Genomic DNA, 19,694 nt, shown 5'->3' with positions numbered 1-19,694 from the left:
GAAAGTTCTTGCAGCCAAATGTGAATTTGAGAACTTTACATCGCAACTCATCTGTGATCAGCTAGTTGCCAGGTGTTCTTCAAAAATAATTCAGGAAAAGTTTCTGACTTGCAAAGATCCTTCGTTGGATAAGGCTATTGACATTGCTAAAAGCATTGAATGTTCCATGGAGGATGCCAAGCTATTCCATGGCTAGTGAAACCATCTCTGGTGCAACAATAAGCATTTAGAAAGAAAACAGGACAATTCATTTTTAAGAAGTAGAATCAATCAGAAGCTCACATGCTACAGATGTGGTTCTTCTAAGCAGGTATCTTCATTCAAGAATTGCCCTGCTGTACAACAACAATGCAGAAACTGCAACAAATTGGGACACTTTGCGAGAGTGTGCAGAAGTGCAAAAAAGAACAATATTTGTGGTGTAATTAGTGGTGATACAGAGAATGTGTTGGAAGAACAAATGAATGAATATGTGTTGGTGGTTAAAGACTCTGCCAATGTTAAGAGAGTTGTTGTTGATCCTGACGTCGATGTAATAATTAATGGGAAAAACATTAGGTTATTGGTAGACACAGGGGCTCGTATAACCATAGTCGCTCAGGAAAAGTACATGGAAAACTGGATTTCTAAAACTCTTTACCCTCCAGATGTTTCCACTGTTGCATTTGAGGGTAGAAAAATCGATTTGATAGGTTACTTCTGGGCCTCGATAACCATTTTCAACAGAACACTGTGTGGTAAGATCTATGTAGCAAAAAAAAGGGATCAATATTCTTGGGTTGCTTCATCAGGCTGAATTCAACCTAGCAGTCAAGCCAGGCCGAGACAAACCTGTAGTTCTAGATGATGAGAGCTTAAGTCCAATCAACTTTGTCTCCAATTCAGTAGAGGTATGGCAACGTAAATTCACCAAATTATTTCAGGAACGACTTGGCAAGATTACTAACTATTCTCACACGATAAAACTCAAACATAATGCTGTTCCAGTCAAGCATAAGCTGAGGAATGTACCTTTAAGTGTGAGATCTGAGTTGTCCAAGTTGCTAAAGGAAATGTGTGAACAGGGTGTGATAGAAAAGGTTGAGGCGACTTTGTGGTTATCCCCCATAATCCTGGCTAAGAAAAAATCAGGTGACTTGAGGATGTGTATGGACTTGAGAAGTTTGAATGAGGCAACTTGGGTGGATAGCTTTCCTCTCCCGAGAATTGATGATCTGATTGCGAAAATTGGCTCCTCTCAATGGCTCACCAAATTAGGCCTAAAGTCAGCTAACCACCAAGTAGATTTAGATGTAGATTCTAGACATCTTACAGCATTCATTACGCCTGATGGTACTTATTAGTTTTGTAAACTACCTTTTGGCTTAGCCTCAGCGGCTACAGCTTTTCAGCAACTAATGTCTGATATGTCCTGACAATCCTAATGTAGCAGTCTTTCAAGACGATATTCTTGTGTTTGCTAATAATGAGTCTGAACATGATAAAGTTTTAGAGAAAGTGTTTTACACATTGGAAAACAGAGATGTTACCTTGAGAAAAGATAAGTGTGTCTTCAAGGTTGATGAAATTGAATATCTTGGCCATGTTTTCTCAAGGTATGGCATCAAGCCCAAACCAAGTCTAGTTAAAAGCATACTAGAAGCACCTCCCCCCAAAACCAAGGACCAGCTACTGTCATTTCTGGGACTATGTACATTTTATGCTAAATTTCTGAAGAACTTTGCCAAAAACACTGAATGTTTTAGAACCGTATTAAAGAAACATGTGTTCTCTTGGTCCAATGAATGTGAGGACATGTTTGAGCAAATCAAACAAGAAATTGTTAGTGTTACTGCCCTACAACCATTTTCAGAAAATAAGAACACTATATTTACAGTGGATGCTTGTGAGTATGGGCTTGGTGCGGTCATATCTCAAATTTCTAATGATGGGAAAGAAAGCACTGTGGGTTTCGCATCTAGGACTTTAAGGCAAGTGGAACGTAAGTACTCAGTGATCGAAAAATAATTATTAGCCTGTGTCTGGAGTATTGAAAAATTCAAACAGTTTTTTATGGGGTAGACAATTTGTATTGAAGACAGATCAGAGACCCCTGGTAGAAATTATTTCTGGTAAAAAGGTGAAACGTTCAACAGCGAGGATTAAAAGGTTATCTGCCAAGCTGTTAGAATTCACTTTTACAGTACAGTACATACCTGGTGGGAAAAACAGGAGGGCGGATTGTTTATCTAGGCTTCCCATTAATGATAATGATGAACAAGAATGGGAAACTGAAATCAAGGAATGTTTCATTGCCTGTGTGTCTGAAAGCACTGTATCTTTAGATGAAAGAGAGTGGGTGAAGGCGGTACAGGATGACAAGACTCTTTGTGAAGTGATGCGTTTGGTCAAATCAGGTTGGCCCAAGGAGAGGTGTCTACCACCTGAGTTACAATCCTATTGGAAAGTATCCGATGAGCTGTCCATTGAAGGGGATAAATTGGTCAGAGGCAAAAGGTTGGTTCCACCAGAATGCGTAAGGAGAAGGTTGATTGCGGCGTCCATATGGGTCATTTGGGGTCTACAATCACCAAAAGAAAGTTAAGATCTGAATTTTGGTGGCCCAAAATGGATACTGAAATTGAAGACTATGTAAAGAGTTTCCCAAGATGTTGTACCAGTGACAAGGTGTTGATCACGGAAGGATCTTCTGAGACTTTCGTTCCTTCTCCTGCAAGGGCCTGGCAAAAACTCGGTCTTGATTTTTTGGGTCCTTATCACATTTTGCCTCCAGATATGAGATACTTTGTTGTTATAATCGATCATCTATCCAGGTGGGTGGAAGTTGAGCCTGTCAGATTTCCAACTACTCGCCTAGTAATAGAATGTCTGAAAAAGAGTCGTGAGGGTTTTCCTGAACAAATTCTAACGGACAATGGTGTTCAGTTTGTCTCGGCAGAGATGCTTCAGTTTCTGAATAAATGTGGTGTGATACATATCAGAACACCTCTTTACCATCCACAAAGTAACGGCATGGTCGAACAATTTAATCGAGTGCTGGTAGACTATATTCAAGCTTCATATAGAAATCACCTGTCCACTTGGTGGTTTGGTCTTATTGCACCACACCTCACTCTGCCACGGGTAAAACTCCATTTGAACTTATGAGTGGGAGGGTGGCATCTACGGAGTTGTGCCCTTTTTGGATGGTAAAGTTGTTCCATGCAGGTTGTGATCTTAAGGAACTTTGGCGGGTTGCTGAGTGTAATTCCAATGTCAGTGGTATAAAAAGGGGAACTGGTGAAGGCAACACGGGAAGTAAATTAAAGGTTGGCGATTGGGTGAGGGTGAAAAATCCTGTGCTGGTTAAGAAAGGATTTTCTAAGTTTAAGGATGCTCAGCAAATACGTGAAGTGCGGAAGAATGCGGTCAGGTTGGCTTATGGAGCTGGTGGAACAATTCTTTTACCTAATGAAACAGCGGATGTTAATAGTGTAGTAGAAACAGATGACATTCATAACATAAAAAACATTTAAGAACAGAAGTTCAACAAAAGAAGTTGTAAAATCAAAAAGTTAAGGTATTAGATGATGTGGCAACACTAACCACGGAGCGAATAATCCCAAATGCCCTGCAAAATCAGTGTTAAGCAAAAAATTGAATAAAAGAGTGCATTTTGCTAAAGTATGTAAAGATTCAGGGAGTAAAGGTGTTGATGTAGTGAAGCCTTTAGATAATGACTGACGCAAATCTAAGAATAGAATTGTTTTTCAAGTAAATATAATCGAAAAGAATGAAAGTGTTGCTTACCAAACATGTGACACTTCACTAGATGGAGTAGATTTGAAAGTGCATGCAGACTCATGCTCTCCCTACATGATCAATGAAAAGAAAAAACTTCAAGGGCAAGTTTTCTTGCACAAATTATGTATTAGAACCTGACATCCATCCAGGGGGCTACAATAAGGATTCTATTCCGTTGGAAGGAATGGTCAAAATGAGAACATCCTTGAAGGGTAGGAGCACTGTAGGAAAAATATATATTTCCAAAGGTTCTGATTTTTTAGGTTGGAAACATCAAAAGGAATTGGGCATAAAACTCGACCCCATTAATGAAGAACAAGTACTTTTTATTGACAGATCTGGTATTGAGAAAAAGTATGTGAAGAATTCCCAGGGGTCTTTGCAGAAAAACTAGGACTTCTTGCTTAATGATTTTGTGCACAAAACCAAACTTATAATTAATGTCATCCCAGATAGACCCAAATCCATTACTTATGAAAGAACCCCTTAAAAAGAATCTTGAGAAGTTGGAAGCACAAGTTGTAATTGAGAGAATTGAAAGTTTGGAAAGGCTTGTGCTGACCTTCATGACCTAAATTCCAATATATGGGTTGGCAGGCATCCCCTGCCCAGAATAAATGAGATGTTAACTTTAATTCATGAAGTAAAGTTTTTTTTAGCATGCTAAATCTTTCAGCAGCTTACCATCAAATTGCACTCCACAAAGAACCCGGTACCTTACCTCGTTCATTAAACCTTTTTGAGCATTCCGCAACTGCAGGATGCCCTTTGGGTTAGCTTCAGTGGTGGTTGATTCTGTGAAATGTGCCCCCATACCTTCCAGCAAAGAAGAATTAAAATTGTTCTTAGGACTTGCTGAGTATATATCTAAATTTGTAAGAAATTGTCAGACACTGTACAACCATTATGCATGTTTCTAAAAAAAAGGTGTCTCATATGAATGGAAGCATGAACATACCATGGCATTCAAGAAAATTAAAGAGCTATCGTAAATGCTCCTAACATAGGCAAATAAAATGATCATTATAAAACCATCTTAACTACGGTTGCCATTAATAGGGGACTTGGAGCTACTCTAACCCAGGTAGTAGAAGGTTCAGAGACCATTGTTGCTTTTGCTTCCAGACAGCTCAAAGGGCCTGAAGTAAATTACTCCGCTGTAGAGAAGGAAGCGTTAGCATGCTTCTCGACACCAACCACTTCAAATTCTACCTATTGTGTTAGCTGTTTCTATTAGGGATGAATCACAAACCTTTAATACCAATACTGGCTACCAAAAACATGGAAAACACCACACCACGTAGAGCCAAAGTGGATTTTATAATCACAGGGCTATAATTTTAAGAACAGAACACATGCCAGCGGTAAGGAATCTGGCAGCGGACTGCCTTTCTAGACAACCCATTGCAGATTATACCAAAAAAAGTTCCTTACGAGATGAAACCATTCTATCTATATTGTCTCTGCCTTACTAGAAAACGAATGGGAAGGTAACACTAAAGTATCAGTCAAAAGGAAAATCATACAAGGATGGCCAGAGAAATGGAAATCTTTACCAGAACACTTACAGTCCTATTGGAACTAATTATCCATTCAAGGAACTTATATTCCAAAAGGTTATAGAATCTTACCTCAGAAAACCTTTCAGAACGCATTGCTAATATTGCCCATGAAGGTCACCTAGGAAGGAACTTAATGAAAAACACGATCAGGGCAGAGTACTGGTTTCCCAACATGGATAGTATAGTGGAGAACAAAGCAGAAGATTGTTATGCTTGTGTGAAAAGTGATAACACTAAAGCAACACAAAGCTCCACTCTCCTCAGTGACTGTTCCGTCTAAACCATGGGACTAACTGGGATTGGCTCTAATAGATCCTATCAACATTACAGGGGTAAATCAAAAAATCTTTGTGTGGACTGATTACCATCAATATTGGATCAAAGCAAAATTTATAAATAACAAGCATTGAGCCATTGATAGAATTCCTGGCTGATTCATTCTCACAAGAAGGCATCCCCAATACCATAAAAAATGACAATTGGGTACAATTTGTATCAGAACAAATCAAAACGTTTCTGAAGAATCTATCCATCAGTCATGTAAGAACACCCTTATACTGTCCCAAGGCTAACGGGTTAGCAGACGGAACAAATAAAATGATCAAGAAAGCCATCAAACGTGCTCACATTACAAATGGCCATACAAAAAACCGTAAGAGACACATTATGAGCATACCACATGTCTCTCCATTCCATGACAGGAGTATCACCATTTACAGCCCTAAAAGGGAGGAAGTCTAGTTCTAAGCAATCTTCCAGCTGGCTCAATGGAGGTCAATCAGTATGGGTGGACAGAAAGCCTATGAAAGAATCTACAAGCGATGACCAACAAAAACACAATTCTTGGTATAACAAAAAAAAGGGTAACTCAAGACCAAAAACGGAGAGTGGGACAATGTGTAGTAGTAAAAACAAGTATTCCCAACCATCAAGGATTTGTGAATTGAAACAAAATGTGGTAGATTTAGGGTATGGTAAAATGTGGAGTATGGACAGACTAGCCCGCTGTCCCAAAAATGTTTTAGATAACCTCAACTAGTAAAACACAAAATACCAGAATAACGTAGGAACAACAGAACAGCAAAAAGGCAAAAGGATTATAAATTTCCCCAAATGGTTAATAGATTATGGAAGGTAGTCTTGGCAAGATTAATTAACTTGATTTATTACAGATATTGTGATCAATTAATGCTATTTGTAAATATGTGTATCTTGTAACACTCCAAGCCCAACACTAGATGGCGGAACAAAGGATAGCATGTGAATCTGCAGCACTACATATCACGAACAGATATATACTGGGTAAGTGACATGTTACGTTCGATGGCATGTGTAGCTGCAGATACACATGCTATGCATAGACTACAAAGCAATTGCTCTCCCCAAAAAATGCGGTGGCTAGCCTGTAGGAGTTGGAGTTGTTTGAAATAATGTTCTTAACACAGGTTGACCAACACTGGCCTGTTGCTTTGAAAATACATCTAGAGTAATGCTTGTAAGTGTATGTGGTGTAGACCATGTGGCAGCTTTGCATATGTCTGCCATTGGTATGTTTCCTAAAAATGCCATAGAGGCACATTTTTTCCTAGTGGAATGAGCTTTAGGTGTGATTAAAAGTTGGTGGTTTGCCTTAATGTAACGTGTTTGAATACATTTAACAATCCATCTAGCTAATCCTTGTTTAGAGATAGGATTACCTTTATGTGGCTGTTGGAAGGCAATGAAATGCTGTTTAGTTTTTCTAAAATCTTTTGTTCTAACCACATAACACATTAGAGCTCTTTTAAGATCAAGATTGTGAAGGGCTCTTTCTGCGGTTGAATCTCGCTGTGGGACGAAGACTGGCAATTCCTCTGTTTGGTTTATGTGAAAAGGTGATACAACCTTTGGCAGAAATGTTGGATTAGTTCTAAGTACAACTTTATGTTTGTATACTTGGAAAAAAGGTTCCTCAAGAGTGAATGCTTGTATTTCACTAACTCTTCTTAATGAAGTAATTGCTACTAGGAAAGCAACTTTACAGGTTAGAAATTGAATATCACAGGAATGCATGGGTTCAAAAGGTGGGCCCATTAGTCTTCTGAGTAAAACATTGATATTCCAAGCAGGAACTGGTGGTTTTGTAGGAGGAATAATACATTTTAGTCCTTCCATGAAGGCTTTGATAACTGGAACTCTAAAGAGAGAGGCATGTTGTGTGGTCTGCAAATATGCCGATATAAATGAAGTAGGTAGCATACAATATCTTGTATTGATGCTGTAAGTGGGTCAGTATTTTTAGATTGACAGTAATAAACAAATCGTTTCCATTTGTTAGCATAGCATTGTCTAGTTGTAGGCTTGCATGCTTGTTTGAGAACTTCCATGCATTCTAATGGAAGATGCAAGTATACAAATTCTATGACTTTAGGAGCCAAATTGCTAAATTGAAAGCACTGGGATTTGGATGTCTGATTTGATCCTTGTTTTGTGATAGCAAATCCGGTCTGTTTAGAAGTTTGTAGTGAAGTACTACTGGTCTAGGAGTGTTGTGTACCAATGTTGTTGTGCCCACGGGGGGGCTATGAGTATTATGGTGAGAGAGCGCTGATGCAGTTTGCTGACCAGAAATGGAAGTAGTGGGAGAAGGGGAAAAGCGTAAGCAAATATCACTGACCAGCTGATCCATACAGCATTGCCCTCGGACAGAGGGTGTGGGTATATGGATGCGAAGTTTTGGCATTTTGCATTTTCACTTGTTGCGAATAGGTCTATTTCAGGTGTCCCCAACATTTGAAAGTACTGATGAAGTACCTGAGAGTGAATCTCCCATTCGTGCATCTGTGTTCTGCTTCGGAGATCCGCTAGCTGATTGTGTATTCCTGGGATATATTCTGCTAGTAGATGAATGTGATTGTGAATGGCCCATTTCTATATTGTTTGGGCTAGGGACAGTTGAGATGAATGTGTCCTGCCTTGTTTCTTTAGGTAATACATGGTCGTCATATTGCCTGTTTTTATCAAGATAGACTTGTGTTTGAGAAGGGGTTGAAACGCATTTAGGGCAAGGAACACAGCCAATAATTCTAAATGGTTTAGGTGATAATTTAGCTGTTTTGAATTCCATTCCCCTTGAATCGTAAGGCTGTTGAGATGAGCTCCACAACCTATCTTTGATGCATCTGTTGTTATTAAGGTCTGCGGCACAGGGTCTTGAAATGACTGCCCCTTCATTAAATTGCTGAGATTCCACCATTGAAGGGAGCTGTGCGTTTGGCAGTCTAACAACATTAGACGTTGCAATTGACCCTGTGCTTGAGACCATTGCTGTGAGAGGCACTGTTGTAGTGTTCTAATGTTTAGTTTTGCATGGAGTACCATTGCTTTGTAGGATGCCGTCATTCCCAATAGTTTCATGATAAATCTTACAGTGCATTGTTGATATGGCTGCATTTGTGGTATGAGGTTTTGGAAAGCTCATATCCTTTGTCTATTTGGATAGGCTTTTTCCGTATTGAAAATAGCACCTAGGTAAGGTTGCACCTGTGCTGGCTAAAGATGGGATTTTTGGTAGTTGAGAGTGAACCCTAATGTATGTAGGGTTTCTACTGTGTATTGAGTTTGTTGTTGACATTGTATAATATTGCTTGATATTATTAGCCAATCGACTAGCTAAGGAAATACATTTATGTGTTGTCTTCTTAGGTAAGATGCTACTACCGCTAGACATTTTGTGACTACTCTTGAAGCTGTTGTAATGCCGAGTGGTAGAAATTTGAATTGGTAATATCTTCCTGCTATCACAAACCTTAGGTATTTTCCTTAAACTGGATGGATGGGCATATGGAATTACGCATGTTTGAGGTCTAATGCAGTCATGTAATCTTGTTTTTGTAGTAGTGGAATGACGTCCTGCAGAGTTACCATGTTAAAGTGCTCTGACAGGATATATAGATTTAGTGGTCTGAGATCAAGAACGGATCTGAGAGTGCCAACCTTTTTGGGAATGAGGAAGTATAGTGAGTATACCCCTGTTCCTTGTTGAGATTTTGGGACTAATTCTATTGCCTCTTTCAGGAGTAGCGATTGTACTTCTTGTAATAGAACATTGTGTTCTAGGGACAACCGGTGATAACGTGGAGGAATGTTTGAAGGGTACAAATCAATTCTAGGCAATAACAATTGCGCATAATTGAAAATACTGATTGGTCTGTGGTGATATTTTGCAATTGGGAGTGGAATTGCACAGGAGATGTGTGGGGTTGTGGCATGCTTTGTAAGTCACTGTTTTGATGGGGTAGTGACATGTTTTGAGGCGTGGAATTTGTCTCTGGCTCTAAAGTGTTGGCCTCTATAGGAGCCTCTAAATCTCCCTCTCTGATACTGTTGTTGACCTTGTTTAGCCTGGGAGGTAGAAGCCTCTGTAGATTGTGGTTTTAATCCTCCTCTAAATTGCTGCTTGCGAAAGGAGCCTCTGTAAGGTGTTGTATATAAGGCTCCCATTGCTTTAGCAGAGTCTGAGTCCTTCCTGAGTTTTTCTATTGTGGAGTCACCCTCAGGACCAAACAGGTGTTTCTTACTGAAAGGCATATTTAGGACTACCTGCTGTATTTCTGGTTTAACTCCTGAAGAACGTAACCATGCATTTTTGTGTATGGTTACAGCAGTATTCGCACTTCTAGCTGCTGTATCTGCAGCATCAAGGGCAGACCTTATTTGCATTATTACTAATTGCCTGACCCTCTTCAACAATTTGTTGAGCCCTTTTTTGATGTTCCTTTGGCATGTGTTGTAATTTCTCCTGCATCTCGTCCCAGTGAGCTCTATCATACCTTGCTAGCAAGGCTTGTGAATTTGCAATGCGCCATTGGTTAGCTGCCTGTGTAGCTACCCTCTTGTCAGCAGCATCAATGTTTCTGCTTTGTCAGGGGGAGGGGCATCCTCTGACGATTGGCTATTAGCCCTTTTTATGGCAGCACTGACAAACAGTGAGCCTGGAGGTACCTGATGTGTAATATAAGCAATTACAAGGGAGACCCTATGTCACCAAAGTTAAACTTGAACAATCTTCCTCTGCAGATACAGTCAGTAAGGCTCTCATGTACAAAGACCCCATTTAAGGAATCAAATTGTGGCAAATAACGATTCACAATTTGTGATTCCTTGAATGGAATGTACAAAAAGGCTTTGCTAGAAGTGGTTGCAATCCACGCACTGACTTCTAACGAATCCATTCATATTTTGAGAATCAACCTATATATTATTGGGTTTGTTCTCAAAATACTGATTCATAGTGGGTCACAATGTGACATACGATTGGCTAAAATGACTAGTATGGGGGCCTGCTGGGGTCAGCACACAACATTTAAAAAAAAAAAAAAAATGATTTATGTATATATATATATATATATATATATATATATATATATGTATATATATATATATATATATATATATATATATATATATATATATATATATATATATATAAAAATAAAAACACTAGATGGCGGAAACATGCATAGCATGTGTATGTGCAGCTACACATGCCATCGAACACACATATATATATATATATATATATATATATATATGGAAAATGTCACTTACCCAGTGTACATCTGTTTGTGGCATGTTCCGCTGCAGATTCACATGCTATGCACAGGTCCTGCCAACTAGTGTTGGGCTCGGAGTGTTACAAGTTGTTTTTCTTCGAAGAAGTCTTTTTGAGTCACGGGACCAAGGGACTCCTCCTTTTCGGCTCCATTGCGCATGGGCATCGACTCCATCTTAGATTGTTTTCCCCGCAAAGGGTAAGGTAGGGGTGATAGTGTAAAGAAAGAGATGTCCATGCAATGGAATAAAGGTGTATATACATATGTACAAATTTTAAATGTGACTTGAACAGCTACAAGCTTCCAGGGAGGAGGGAGGGCGCATGTGAATCTGCAGCGGAACATGCCGTGAACAGGTGTACACTGGGTAAGTGACATTTTCCGTTCGATGGCATGTGTAGCTGCAGATACACATGCTATGCATAGACTACAAAGCAGTTGTCCTCCCCTAAGCGGTGGTCAGCCTGTAGGAGGGTAAGTTGTTTGAAATAGTGTTCTTAGTACAGCCTGTCCTACTGTGGCCTGTTGTGTTGCTAACACATCTACACAGTAATGCTTGGTAAATGTATGAGGTGTTGACCAAGTGGCTGCTTTGCAGATTTCTGTCATTGGTATATTTCCTAGAAATGCCATTGTTGCGTCTTTTTTCTAGTGGAATGCGCTTTTGGTGTAATTAACAGCTGTCTTTTAGCCTTTAGGTAGCAGATTTGGATACATTTCACTATCCATCTGGCTATGCCTGTTTTGATATAGGATTACCAGTATGGGTTTTTTGGAATGCGACGAACAACTGTTTAGTTTTCCTAAATGATTTTGTTCTGTCAATGTAATACATTAAAGCTCTCTTAATTTCTAATGTATGTAGTGCTCTTTCTGCCACTGAATCTGGCTGTGGGAAGAAGACTGGAAGTTCCACTGTTTGATTTAAATGAAACTGTGAGATGAATTTTGGTAGAAATGTAGGGTTGGTGCGAAATACAACCTTATGTTTGTGTACTTGTATAAAGGGTTGTTCAATAGTGAATGCTTGTATTTCACTAACTCTCCGTAATGAAGTGATTGCCACTAGAAATGCTACTTTCCAAGTTAGGAATTGAATCTGACATGAGTGCATGGGTTCAAAGGGTGGACCATTGAATTGTGTGAGTACAATGTTAAGATTCCATGAGGGTACTGGTGGTGTTCTTGGAGGTATGATTCGTTTTAGACCCTCCATGAAAGCTTTGATGACTGGCACTCTAAATAGAGATTTGGTTTGTTTATTTTGCAAATAAGCAGAAATTGCTGTGAGATGTATCTTGATGGATGAAAAAGCTAAATTTGCTGTTTGTAGGTTGAGTAAGTAACTTACAATGTCTTGTATGGTTGCATCTAAAGGTGTTATGTGTTTTGCTTGACAGTAGAAAACAAATCTTTTCCATTTGTTAGCATAAAAGTGCTTGGTGGTAGGTTTTCTTGCCTGTTTAATCACTTCCATACATTCTGGTGGAAAATGTAGATATCCAAACTCTAATATTTCAGGAGCCAGATTGAGCATTGCTGGATTGGGGTGTCTGATATGTTGTTTGTTTTGTGTCAACAGGTCTGGTCTGTTTGGGAGTTTGATGTGTGCTACTACAAACAGGTGTAACAATGTGGTGTACCATGGTTGACGTGCCCACGTTGGTGCTATATGTATGAGTTTTAGTTTGTTTTGATGCAGTTTGCTGACCAAAAATGGAATGAGCGGGAGAGGAGGAAAAGCGTAAGCAAATATCCCTGACCAATTGATCCATAGAGCATTGCCCTTCGATAGGGGATGTGGGTCTCTGGATGCGAAGTTTTGGCATTTTGCATTTTCGCTTGTGGCGAACAGATCTATGTTTGATGTTCCCCACTGTTGAAAGTATCATTGAAGTACTTGAGGTTGAATCTCCCACTCATGTGTTTGTTGATGATTTCTGCTGAGAACATCTGCAAGTTGGTTGTGTATCCCTGGAATGTATTGTAATACGAGGTGAATTTGGTTGTGTATTGCCCATTTCCACATTTTTTGAGCTAGGAGGGAGAGTTGGGACGAATGTGTCCCTCCTTGCTTGTTAAGGTAATACATAGTGGTCATGTTGTCTGTTTTTATCAGGACATTCTTCTGAGTGAGAAGAGGCTGAAAAGCTTTGAGTGCTAGGAAGACAGCTAACAGCTCTAAGTGATTTATGTGTAGCTGTTTGTGTTGGGCATCCCATTGTCCTTGGATGTTGTGATTGTTGAGGTGAGCTCCACAGCCAATCATTGATGCATTTGTTGTAATTATGGTCTGAGGCATAGGGTCTCGAAATGGACGTGCTTTGTTTAGATTTGTGGAATTCCACCACTGAAGGGACATGTATGTTTGGCGGTCCATCAACACTAGATCTTGAAGTTGACCGTGTGCCAGTGACCATTGTTGTGCAAGGCACTGTTGTAAGGGCAGCATGTTTAGTCTTGCATGTGGAACTATTAGAATACATGATGCCATCATTCCTAACATTTTCATGACAAAACTGACAGTGTACTGTTGACCTGTCTGTATCTGTGCGATTGTATTTTGGAATGCTTGTATTCTTTGCGTATTTGGACTTGCTAGCGCTTTTTGAGTATTTAGTGTTGCACCTAAATACTGTTGTATTTGCAACTTTTGGTAATTTATTGAGAACTCTAGCGTGTGCAGGGTTTGTCATATGTAATGCGCATGGGTTTTGACACTGCTTATGACTGTTTGATTTTATTAGCCAATCATCTAGATATGGAAAGACATGTATATGTTGTCTTCTTAGATAGGCGGAAGCTACTGCTACGCACTTTGTGAATACCCTTTGAGCTGTTGTTGTTCCGAAGGGTAACACTTTGAACTGATAGTGCTTTCCTTGAATGACAAACCTGAGATATTTTCTGTGCACTGGATGGATGGGTGTATGAAAGTACGCAACCTTGAGGTCTAATGTTGCCATGAAATCGTGTTTTTGAAGTAGTGGAATAACATCCTGGAGAGTTACCATGTGTAAGTGTTCTGGCAGGTTGTAAAGGTTGAGGGTCCTGAGATCTAATATTGGTCTTAGGGTGTCATCCTTTTTGGGAATCAGGAAGTATAGTGAGTAAACTCCCGGCCCTATTTGATTTTGTGGCACAGGTTCTATTGCTTGTTTGAGTAATATAGATTTAACTTCTTCCTGTAACAGGCTGATGTGTTCTGTGGATAATTTGTGTGGTTTTGGTGAAATGATTGGGGGAGTATAAATTCTAGGCAACAACCATTGCGGATATTTGATAGTACCCAATTGTCTGTGGTAATGGTTTGCCAATTGGTGTGGAACTTTTGTAGTCTTCTTCCCACAGGGGAGGTGTGGAGTGGAAGGGGATGAAACAAGTCACTGTTTAGTGTGCTGTGAGGTTTGTTTAGATGTTTGATATTTCCCTCTACTTCTGGGATACTGTTGTCGATATGTGCCCTTAAACCCACCTCATTTGTATTGAGGTTGATAGGTTGGTTTTGCTTGCGATGTGGATGGTTCTGCTGCTTGAGATCTAAATCCACCTCTAAATTGAGGTTTCCGAAAGGATCCCCTGTATGGTGTGGTGTATAGTGCCGAGATAGCTTTTGCAGTGTCTGAATCCTTACACAATTTTTTAATTGCAGTGTCCACTTCTGGGCCAAAAAGTTTTTTTTTTAATTAAAAGGCATATTCAACACAGCTTGTTGGATTTGGGGTTTGAAACCCGAGGACCTGAGCCATGCACGCTGTGTCTGCTGCATCTAGGGCAGACCTAATCTGATTATTGGTGATGGCTTGCCCTTCCTCCACTATTTGCTGTGCCCTTTTTTGATGTTCCTTGGGGAGATGCTGAATTATGTCTTGCATCTCATCCCAATGGGTCCTGTTGTATCTAGCCAACAACGCCTGTGAGTTGGCTATCCTCCATTGATTGGCTGCCTGGGATGCCACTCTCTTCCCAGCAGCATCAAATGTCCTACTCCCTTTGTCTGGTGGGGGTGCATCACCTGATGACTGTGAGTTTGCCCTTTTCCTGGCAGCGCTTACTACTACTGAGTCGGGAGGGAGTTGTTGAGTTATGTAGACAGGATCAGAGGGAGGTGGCTTGTATTTCTTCTCTATCCTGGGAGTAATCATCCTTGCTCTAACTGGCTCGCTAAATATCTGATCAGCGTGTTTTAGCATGCCGGGGAGCATAGGAAGCGACTGGTATGTTGAGTGTGTGGAGGAGAGTGTATTAAACAAAAATCGTCCTCCAGCGGTTCAGTGTGCATAGTGACACTGTGGTATGCTGCAGCCCTAGCTAAAACTTGATTGTATCCTGTACTATCCTCAGGTGGTGAAAGCTTAGAGGGATAGCAGTCGGGAATAGGATCTGGATCATAAAGATCCCATGGGTCTACGTTAACTTGTTGCGAGTCAAATGAATGTGATGGTGACTGCATTGGTGCAGGACTGATAGGGGGAGAGATATGCAGGTGTGGAGAGTGAGGTGGAGAGTGAGGAGGAGAATGAGAAGGAGAAAATTGAGGAGGTGGTGGTCTCTTCTTTGTCTGTGGCACTTTAGTTGGAGGCTGTGAAGTGTCCAATTCCTCCTGAAAGGCTAATTTCCTCTTAGGTTTGAGAGTAGGTGCTGTCAGGATTCTGCCAGTTCTTTGTGGATATGAATCCTCGCTTGCCTTTCGTCCATTACTTCAAGTATTGGTTGTACTTGAGGGTCTTCTTCAGAGGTTTTGTGGCTTTCTTTGAGTGTCTTAGAAAGTCCATGCTCCTCTGTGTCACCTGCTCTTTTTGGCTCCGAAGCAGGCTTTTTCCGTATGTTTGCTCGAGTCGGATACAGAGCTTTTCATCGACTCCAATGGTTTCGGAGGAGTGGCCTTTTTCGGTGCCGAACTGGCAGTTTGGGCACCGGGTGTCTTCTTTCGGGTCGAGTCAAGGCCTTCCGGCAGTGGCGTACCCAATGCCTTATATTTCGGCCTTTGTGATGGTACAGGGGCAGGCAAACTCACGTGCTGTCCTGCCGTGACCGGTCTGTCGTCCTCGGATTCCTGGTCAGAGTCGGAACCTCGAACGGAGACTGCCATCTGCATGAGCTCTTCCTCTTCGACGTCGAGATAATCGGAGCTTTTGGACGCCACCTCGACCCTTCGTGCTCTTCTGTCTCAGAGTGTCTTTTTAGATCGGAAGGATCAGCAGGCCTTGCAATTGTCTTCCCGATGATCTGGGGAAAGGCAAAGATTACAGACAAGGTTTTGGTCTGTATACAGGAATTTGGCGTGGCACCAAGGACAGAACTAGAATTGAGTCCGATCCATGAGGCTTCCACGTGGTCGGCCCAACCAGGCCCAAGTTGGGCACGTGCACCCCAAAGGGCTAGTGGAGATGTCTTTTCCGATGGTACCGATGTGTTGATAGAAGATGTAAACCTAATCGATACGATACCAACAAAAGTGAAGCGTTTTCAAAGTTTTACGAATCAAACTATCGGAGTGAAAGGAAACACGTCCGAACCCGACGGCGGAAAGAAAACAATCTAAGATGGAGTCGATGCCTATGCGCAATGGAACCGAAGAGGAGGAATCACTCGATCCCGTGGCTCGAAAACACTTCTTCGGACACTCAGAGTCCAACACTAGATGGCAGAAGTATATGCACAGCATGTGTATCTGCAGCTACACATGCCATCAAACATTATTTTACATATATATACAGCCCATTTTCCTTAAAGGATTTTTTTTTTTGTTCACATGAGCTTGCGCAAGCACCACCCAACAGCTGTGCAGACGAAACCTAAACAGTAGCAGAGGAGGGTAATAAGACAGTGTCTGTTTGGCAAAACATCTAATTCACTCGTGTTCGAAAGGCCTAATGCCAAAGACAAATATGAGACTTTTTAGGGTTGAGCCTGTGACAGCATGCGCTAGTGCATCTGTCTCGCTTGAGAGATGGTGTTGTTAATAAAGGCTTGGAGCCTGCCAGCTGTCCACCATTTGCTGGCATCCCTGACACTCTTCTTTACAACCTCATAATTTGTTACTGTAGGCCTGCCATCATTTCCATTCCTTTTTGTGGAGCAGAGACCAAGTATTGATTGATTCAACTTAATCAGTGGCCGTCCTCTGCTCCCTGTGTGAATGAGGTATTATTTTCTTCTTTTTAAGTTTAAGTGCGATGCAAACAGAAGGCGTGTGACTAGCAAAACCATGCCTAGCAGATCAAACAAAATTGCAGTATTTTATTTTCTATAGTTAACTTTGTTATTTTGCCAAATCTCCTGTTCAAACTTTGCACTCATGTTTTGTTTTATTTTTGCTTGTGGATGCTGGGCTAAAATAAAGTGGATTATCTTGTTCGAAATATTGCAAAGAGACATTGTTTTTTATGTGTAATTTCTGAAATTATGCTTTAACACATAATTGTGCAGTACACCCCAACCCACCCCACTCCAATCCACCCCACCACGCACTAATCCACCCGTTCAATCCAATCCACCTCAGAACATTCCAATTCACTCACCCCAGTCCAATCCACCACACTCCAATTCTCACAACCCACCTTCACGCCTTTCTTCCCCACTCAAATTCACCACACTCCAATCCAAAACAATCTGCTCCACTTCAATCTTCCACACTCCAATCTGCCAGACTCCAATCTAAAACAATCTGCCCCACTCCAATCCAAAATGAACTGCCCCACTCCAATCCACTGCAACCTGCCCCACTCCAGTCTGCCCCATTCCAATCCAAAACAATCTGTTCCACTCCAATCCAAAACAAGTCCGCCTCACTTCTGTCTCCTCCACTCCAATTCAAAACAGTCACCTCCCACTCCAATCCAAAACAATTGGCCCCCTCAACTCTTCCCCATTCCAGTCCAAAAGAGTCTGCCTTAATCCAATCTGCTTCACTTCAATCCAATCCACCTCAGCCGAATCCACCAACCGCATCCCAATCCACCTCACTCCAATCCATTCTACCCCACCTCAACCGAGCCCAATCCACCTCACCCCTAACCAATCCACCCCACTCCCTCCCCCACCACCACCACAATCCACCTCCAATCTACCCCACTCCAACCTGAAACAATCTACCCCAATCCAAAACATCCTGCCCCAATCCAATTCAACACAATCTGCCCTAATCCAATACAACACAATCTGCCCTAATCCAATACAACACAATCTGCCCCAATCCAATCCAATACAATCTGCTCCAATCCAATACAATATGCCCCAATCCAATCCAATACAATATGCCCCAATCCAACCCACTACAATCCATCCCATTCAGATCTTCCCCATTACAATCCAAATAATCTGCCTTACTCCAAATCCAATCCTCCTCAGTCGAATCCACCAACGCCATCCCAATTCCCTCCACTCCAATCCACCCTCACTCCACTCCAATCCACCCCATACCAATCCACTCTACCCCACCTCACCCCAGCCCAATCCACCACAAACCAATCCACCCCAACCCCCTAATCCGCCTCCAATCTGCCCCACTCCAACCTGAAGCAATCCACTCCAATCCAAAACAATGTGCCACACTCCAATCCAAAACAATGTGCCACACTCCAATCCAAAACAATGTGCCACACTCCAATCCACTACACTTAATCCATTTCGTGCCACTCCACTCCAATCCACCCCTCCTCAATGCAATCCACCCCACTCCATCTAACCCACTCCACTAAAGTTAACCCACTCAATCTAACAAACTCTACCCCAACCGAATCCACCCATCTTCTCCAATCCACCCCAGTACCTCAATCCATTCCATCTTATTCCATCCCAATCTACAATGTTCCATTCCCTGACGCTCCACTGCACAACACACTCTCCCACTGAACTCTACTCCCCTCTACTCAACTCTATGACACTCTAAACTACTCCACTCGATAACACTCTACTCCAACAAATACAGTCTATGGCATTAGTATACAACATTGCACAAAAACACTGCCAAAGCCAATAGCTTTTGTCTAGGCGAGACTTACTGGCTTTGCCAAAGCTGGTTTCTTGTAACTTTGTGAGGCCCAATCTGCCGAGCTCTTTCACCCATAACTGAACTAGCCCAGGGAGATGGGAATTACAGAAAGGTAGTTTATGATGCTTATAGCTCCTTTGAAAGGCAGGAAGGAATCATTGCAATGGACACAGCAATGACCACCTCCCCCCTCCTCTTCAAGTACAGCCTTAGTGTGTCTGACATGCTCTTCTCGTTGCCCGGCCTCTCCCCATAACAGTGAATCCTATGCTTCTGAACAGCCCATTAACACTTCAATCTTATGGAAGATTGTGATGGGGCAAGGGGCATCAATGCACAAAAGTGTCTCTAGCACAAACTCCCAAGCTTCCATGGTTTATCCAAATAAAAATACCAAAAATATATATATTTAAACAAAAGCTTAGTTGAATTAACTTTTCCCAAACAATCTTCCACCTGATACAAGCTAAGCAAAGTTTCACAAAAGATTGCTATCCTAAAATGTGGGCCACTTTATCTTGGCTTGCCAGATTCTTTTCTGACCCTGGTGTAAACGCATCCCTTACTCAGATTCCTACCAGATGAAATATGAGTGAGATAGACCTTTCCCTAAATCATATATGATGGGCTAGTTGGACAGGTATTCTGTACACCCTAGGAAATGCCTTCCTATCTGCATCTTTTCCAGTGCAGAAAACATCTTTATGCTATCAGCAGCGTTAAATATGGAGCTAGATTCCATAAAATACTGTTCAAACC

At 41.3% G+C, this 19,694-nt stretch overlaps 1 protein-coding gene across 1 annotated transcript in view; it reads right to left on the bottom strand.

Moving 5' to 3' along the window:
• The window catches only part of LOC138273926 (clathrin coat assembly protein AP180-like), a 176,409-nt gene that overhangs the window by 17,666 nt on the left and 139,049 nt on the right, over positions 1 to 19,694 (bottom strand). Inside the window, exon 12 of the mRNA XM_069218912.1 lies at positions 15,957 to 16,168. Within this exon, the coding sequence (XP_069075013.1) occupies positions 15,957 to 16,168 (212 nt within the window). The remainder of the gene's footprint in view (positions 1 to 15,956; positions 16,169 to 19,694) is intronic.

Source organism: Pleurodeles waltl, unplaced genomic scaffold (genome assembly GCF_031143425.1).
Source record: "Pleurodeles waltl isolate 20211129_DDA unplaced genomic scaffold, aPleWal1.hap1.20221129 scaffold_121, whole genome shotgun sequence".
In the NCBI taxonomy this organism is placed as follows: Eukaryota; Metazoa; Chordata; class Amphibia; order Caudata; family Salamandridae; genus Pleurodeles; species Pleurodeles waltl.
Note: the sequence above shows the minus strand (reverse complement) of the source record. Positions and strands in the feature narration are given on the sequence as shown.